The sequence below is a fragment of the Chanos chanos genome, chromosome 2 (assembly GCF_902362185.1).
Source record: "Chanos chanos chromosome 2, fChaCha1.1, whole genome shotgun sequence".
Lineage (NCBI taxonomy): Eukaryota > Metazoa > Chordata > Actinopteri > Gonorynchiformes > Chanidae > Chanos > Chanos chanos.
In genome coordinates, this window is record NC_044496.1 from 45,435,329 (window position 1) to 45,441,635 (window position 6,307).

A 6,307-nucleotide genomic window follows, 5' to 3' on the forward strand; every position below is an offset into this window, starting at 1 on the left:
GCTGTGTGTCACTTTTCTATCAGCTAATGGAGGTTACTGTGTGTGATTCAACCCCAGAGAGGAAGTCATTTGATACTGCATTGCTGTCTTTCTCTCTGTGTGTCCTTACCTGGGGTTATAGACTCTCTCTCTTTCTCATACACACGCACAGAGAATATTTCAGGATAAATCCCAGTGGGTTGTGAAATGTTTGCGGTTGGTGTATATACAATTTTTCAGAAATCTCTCTGCTACATCTCGTTGTTTCCAAGGGGAAGAGGACTTTTTGCTCCAACTCTTTATCTCTCCGTTTCTCACTCAGCATTTTCTTCTCTCCATCTGTCATGCTCTGTTTTTCTTTTGTCATCCCTTTTGTCTTTTATATGTTCTCTCTTTGTCTTTTTGTGTTCTCTGTACTGGAGATTGGCTCGCCTCTGTATTTATATGATTAATGTGTGATTCACAGCTGAGTATACCATACAGGACTTCTTTCATTACCTCCTGTAGACAGATACCATAGTATCCATATTTGTGTCTGTGGTGTGGCACACACACGTGTGTGTGTGTGTGTGTGTGTGTGTGTGTGTGTGCATACATCTAATTAGACAACATTAATGTGGTGTACAGTTATCTATGAGCTGTCACGTTGATGGGTTTTCAACAGGACCATGTGAAATCAAATGTGTCTGCTCTGGCAGACTCCATCATAATGACTGGCATGGCTCTGCTGCATTGCACATACCAAACCCCCATCCCTACACACACACACACACACACACCAGTTCTCGGCTAAAATATTTAACTATTACATTACTGTTATATGATTGAGGTCAGACAGAGAGAATTTGTGGAGAACTGACGGGTAATTATGAAGTTTGAGCACAAATCTCCATCTTATTAGAGCGTCAGGTTTGGACTGTATGAATAATAGTATCCTCTCTCTGACGCTTGTTTTATTCATTGTGCATTTTAAGCCATACTTACGCTCTACTGGGCAGTTTATTTCTATGTTTAAACACACACACACACACACCATGCAAAATTAGCTGTTTCTGGATGTAACTAATAAGATAATATAGTAAAATAATAATTTCAACTGAATGCAGTCTATATACCATTTGATATTAAAATCACTGCATATATCGTACTAGATACTTAATTAAATCAAAGGACAGACATAATGTAGCTAACATATAATACAGTGTAGATCAAGTACAGATTGTACTACAGACTTATACAGAATACAGAAGGTTTCAGAGCTCGGACACAGACAGGAAGATCCACCCTACACTACTCATCCCACATGTAGTGTACTGGACTCATAAAACACACAATAATATACCAAAGTTAGGGTTCTAATTAAACTTTCAGATTTAGACTTTACTTGGAAGGCTGGTGTACATAATGACGTTTCACCAATCAAATCGTGACATTGTCACAAACAGTGCAGGGAAGACTGCAAGAGCATTGGCATATTTATGTCTAGTGCATGATGTATAGCAAGATGCAATTTAATTTCAATACACCCCCAGCCCCCACAAACACACAGACAGACAGAAAGACACACACACACACACACACACACACACGCGCGCGCGCGCTTCCATCACCACTCACCTACCCACCCAGAACCGTCATTAGACCTGCACCCACACATAAGGAGTTAAAAGCATGTTTACCAAAAGTGTGAGCCTTGACTCCAGTGTGGCTCCTGACTTAATTAAGCAATTAACACCCCATTAGCCTAGGGCCAGACACTAAAAATATAGGTCCGAACTGGTAACCCAGTAATGTGGTGAACACACAGAGAGCAAGAGTTCTCAGTAACTTTTAAAGAAAAGTCATTTAGGGTTACGCAGGGGGGTTCTGAAGTTGTGAGGACAACTCAAATTATGAAAATATTAGGTTAGGAACTGTGGCTGATGTGAGGTTGACAGTGAAATGTACTTAACTGTGGAAAGTGCATACCTGTTGACCAGTATGTTTTATTGGTTTGAAATGCAAGGAAACTTTAGCTTAAACTTAAATCTATGCACATCCAGAACATGAACGTGCATGCCAGTGCTAAGCTAACTCAGGTGAACCAGGGCTAGTCCAGAACCTTAATGTTCAGGCTATTAGAGATAAAAATGGATTCAGAAACCTCTTTTAGGCAACATTTTAAATTAAAATGGATAACAGCCCAAAGAATAATTTCTCGTGCTTTCAGAGAAGAGCACAAATGTGTTTTAACATTTTTTTTAAATAAAAGGAGTTGTTCTTTTGGAAGTACATTTGTTTTTATCAATTATTTTCACCTTTTTCTGGATTTTTGCTTATGGCACACATAAACCAGACTTTACCAGTCATATAAGGATGGGAAAGTTCAAACTATCCCATCCTGAGTTCATGCCGGTCCCTTTTTTTTTTTTTTTTTAGTTTTTCGTTTGATTTGTTTCATTCTTTGTTTTGTATGAACCACATCATCAATAGCTTTCTCTCTCTATTTGTTCCCAGTGTAAACTGGAATTCCAGGCCTGCATCTCCAGCAAGACCATCGCAGTTAAGTGTGAGGGGCCGTGTCCTTGTCTACCTGGACAGGAAGTCATCAAACCACATAACGAGAAAACCGGTGAGTCACTCTCTCTTTAAAGCCTCACGTGGCTCCACTTTGAAGTGTGGCGGGGTCTTGCCTATTGTGAGCACAGCAAAGGGCCGTTTGATTCGCTTTTATTTTGATATTCCATCAATGACAGCATACGAAATGGCATCCTTTAAAAACTGAATTAATAATACAGAAAACCAATATGTGACATTTGTAGTTTTTGTTTGTGTGTGTGTGTGTGTGTGAGAGAGAGAGAGAGAGAGAGAGAGAGAGAGAGAGGGGCTCTCTTCCCCCTTTATTTTCGTGTCCTAGTTGGAGGTTTAATTGCAGTGACTGGATGAATAGAGTGTGTGTACCCTGAGAGAAAGTGAGGAGCTGGATGAGGACAGACATAGTGAGAGCTGCATGTGCGAGAGCCACTAAGAACACATGGATTGATATGGACACTTTCATTGCGTTGCGTCAGACCGGATATATTTTTATTTAGATCAGGTCACTGGCTTTCAACAGACTCATCCCTCAAACCGTAACATCCTACTGTTGATGTAATGTCTCACAACTGAATTTCAGACCAACCAATCGAAAGAAAGGAGACTTGTCAGCTCTCAGATGGTATGAAATGGCTAACAGATGTACGAAAATGAGTAGACCCAGACTGGGACACTGACTGATTTGATTCTGGCCTAGCTGTGGACTATCATTAAACCCATGGCTACCATCACTGTTCTGCCCTCTAAGAGCAATGTTAAACCCTCTGGGAGCTCACTAGGACAGTTCTGTTTTATGAGGATGCAGTGAAGGTAGACTGTCTGTCTGTGTGTGTGTCTGTGTGTGTGTGTGTGTGTGTGTGTGTGTGTGTGTGTGTGCGTGTGCGTGTGCGTGTGTGTGTGTGCGTGTGTGTGTGCGTGTGTGCGTGCGTGTGTGTGTGTGAGTGTGTGTGTGCGTGTGTGTGTGTGTGTGTGTGTGAGTGTGTGTGTGAGTGTGTGTGTGTGTGTGTGTGTGCTCGTGTGTGTGTATGTGTGTGTGTTTGGCTTGGTTAGGACTGTCATTGCTGTTCTGTCGTGTTCTCTGCTCAATCTGCCATAGTCATTGTACCATTTTAACACAGTCCAAACCCACTTACAACATCTGAATCTGGATTCCTTTTAAATCTGAATAGAAATGATTAGACAGCTGGATTACTCCGACGTGAGAACGACAGAGAGAGGGAGAGAGAGAGGGAGAGAGAGATATTTAAGGCAGGGTTAAGCTTTGGTCCTTAACTTCCATCTCTCTGTTCCTCTTTCTGTAACCCTTTCTGCCTTTCCCCTTCTTTTCTGATCTTTGGCATTTAGAGTCTCTCTGCTCTTTACATAAATTAAGCAATTTGCAGACCTTTCAGAGTTGATCTTCACAGCTGGAGGAGACCCCCCTCTCCCCCTCCCCCATCTCTCTCTGAATGCGTTCTTTCCGTAGCCATGTTTTCTGTGCAGATGAAAGGCTGAAAGGAGAGAGATGGAGGATTGAAGGAAGAAAAATTCAATCTGAAGAAGAAAAAAACCTGATTTTTCTCTCCCAGTAGAAGAGAGTGGTGAGGAATAGTGAGAGTGTTGTGTAAAGAAAGAGAGGGAGGAGGGTGACTGATAACGTTCGTGTTTGGAATTGTTTTTCACTGCTTCAAAGTCAGTGCAATCTCACAAAGAAAGAAACTCTCTCTCTCCCTCTCTCTCTCTCTCTCTCTCTCTCTCCCACTAAAACACAAACTCATCACTCTTCATTGAGGATGCAGAGGAGAACTGGTATATGAAACTTCCTGAGAGAAACTGATGACAAATAACATAAGATGTTGTGTTCTGAGTGATCTTTTTTTTATAGGAAACTAAAGAGTGATTGAGTTACAGTAGCTGTTGTGCATCTCTCTCTCTCTCTCTCTCTGTGGTGCGTGTGTGTGTGTGCGCATGTGTGAGTTTGCTAGCGCACGCGTGTGTCTGTGTGTGTGTGTTTATCTGTGTGTTCTGGTGTGCACGGACATGCATGGTGTCTTGTGCAGGTGTGCAGGGATATATGCTGGGATTTCTAGTTTTGTTTTTAAGTGTGTGTATGTGTGTTGTGAGGGTCCAGGTTTGTTAGTTTGTTACTGGAGGTCCTACTGAAAACCCATTTACTAGTGTCTTGATTTTTCTGCCTTTTATCAGACACAAACAATGACAGTTTCCTCAACAAAGCCAAATAAATGCAGTTCACCAGTTTTTATGTGACTTTAATGTTCACAGTCAAAAATGTTTCCATTACAAATTGAGATGTTTTGGTAGGCCACATTTCTACCTGCCTTACAATCAAATGAATATTAATCTTACCATTTTCTAATTATAGAGGACAGGGACTTTATGACAGAGAAAAGAGGTTTTGGACTCCAGAAAGACACTGGGACTGTGGAAAGTATGACCTTGTGTGATGGCAGACTTTAAGGTCTAAATTTATCTGTTGCTGTGGCGACTGACTGAAGTAGCTCAATTAGACAGTATGCAGTCATGATTCTTTTATTTTTTTTTCTTTGAGAATAAAGCTACAAGTCTAGATCACCACTGGAGTGAAGTGTCTTGTTCCAGACCACAGAAAGCTCTAAATCCATAAAATTGGACCCATTATTCAATTTCTCGCTAAATAAACCTCCATATATTGACCACTAGAGATTTAGGATGCCAGCATTGAGGTTTTTTTTAATACTATCCTGGTGCTACTAACTTAATTTTTACTAACTTACTCGTTTATTTTTGTGAGAATGTTTATTTATTTAATTGTTTATTTGCAGTTCTGGGCTACTGTAACATTACAGATAGTGTCATAAGCACACATTTGTCCTGCCATCAGTGCAGATGTTAGTGACGTTTGAAGCATTACTGATACCAGTCTGATATTCACCATCACTGATGTGTTGCTCTATTTTAGCAGCTGCGTGATTTTTATGATATATGTTTTTCTTCCTGTATAGCAAATATTGACCAGTGTTTTCTATTTTTACTGTTTTAAAATCCATTCAAAGCTTTATATCCAGTCATACAGACCAATCATCCCACCTCAAGTGAGAATCTATGACAACAGCATCAACAAACTTATGCATGCATCATATAGAAAACCCCGCACTAGAAAATAGTTTCTTGTTTTGTTTTTACCATATATTTTTTTAAATGTATCATTGTATAATGCCTTTATAAATGCATAGCTTATGCTATTATATTATTTAGACTATTAGACTATCATAGAAATTGTAGGGAACAAAACCCACATCAATAACACTGAGGTACCAGTGAATGGCAAATGAGTCCCAAAACAAGTCCATACACCAAAAAGGAATCAAATTTCTCCTTTAGAGAATGTTAGTGGCTTTGAATGAGAATTGGAATGAATTTACACTGCAAAACCAAAAGTAGCAAAATCGTGTTTTTATGTTATGTTTAAAAGCCTTCCTTCATGTGTGTTTGTGTGTGTGTGTGTGTGTGTGTGTGTGTGTGTGTGTGTGTGTGTGTGCACGCACGTGTATTGGAATGGGTATGTATGTATGTGTGTGTGTGTGTATAGATACATATGGTTGTGTGTGTCTGTGTGTGTGTGTGTGCGCACACGTATGGGTATGGGTATGTATCGGTGTGTGTGTGCCGGAGTGTGTGTGTGTTTTAACCAGGGATAGACAGCAACGAAGTACATTTACTTGAGTACTGTACTTAAGTACATTTTTCGAGTATCTGTACTTGAGTGTTATTTTTT

General features: G+C 40.1%; 1 protein-coding gene across 1 annotated transcript in view; it reads left to right on the plus strand.

Annotated features, from left to right (window-relative positions):
* Positions 1-6,307, plus strand: part of spock1 (SPARC (osteonectin), cwcv and kazal like domains proteoglycan 1) — a 136,249-nt gene that overhangs the window by 112,440 nt on the left and 17,502 nt on the right. The window contains exon 8 of the mRNA XM_030765390.1: positions 2,476-2,590. Coding sequence (XP_030621250.1) covers positions 2,476-2,590 — 115 coding nt within the window. The remainder of the gene's footprint in view (positions 1-2,475; positions 2,591-6,307) is intronic.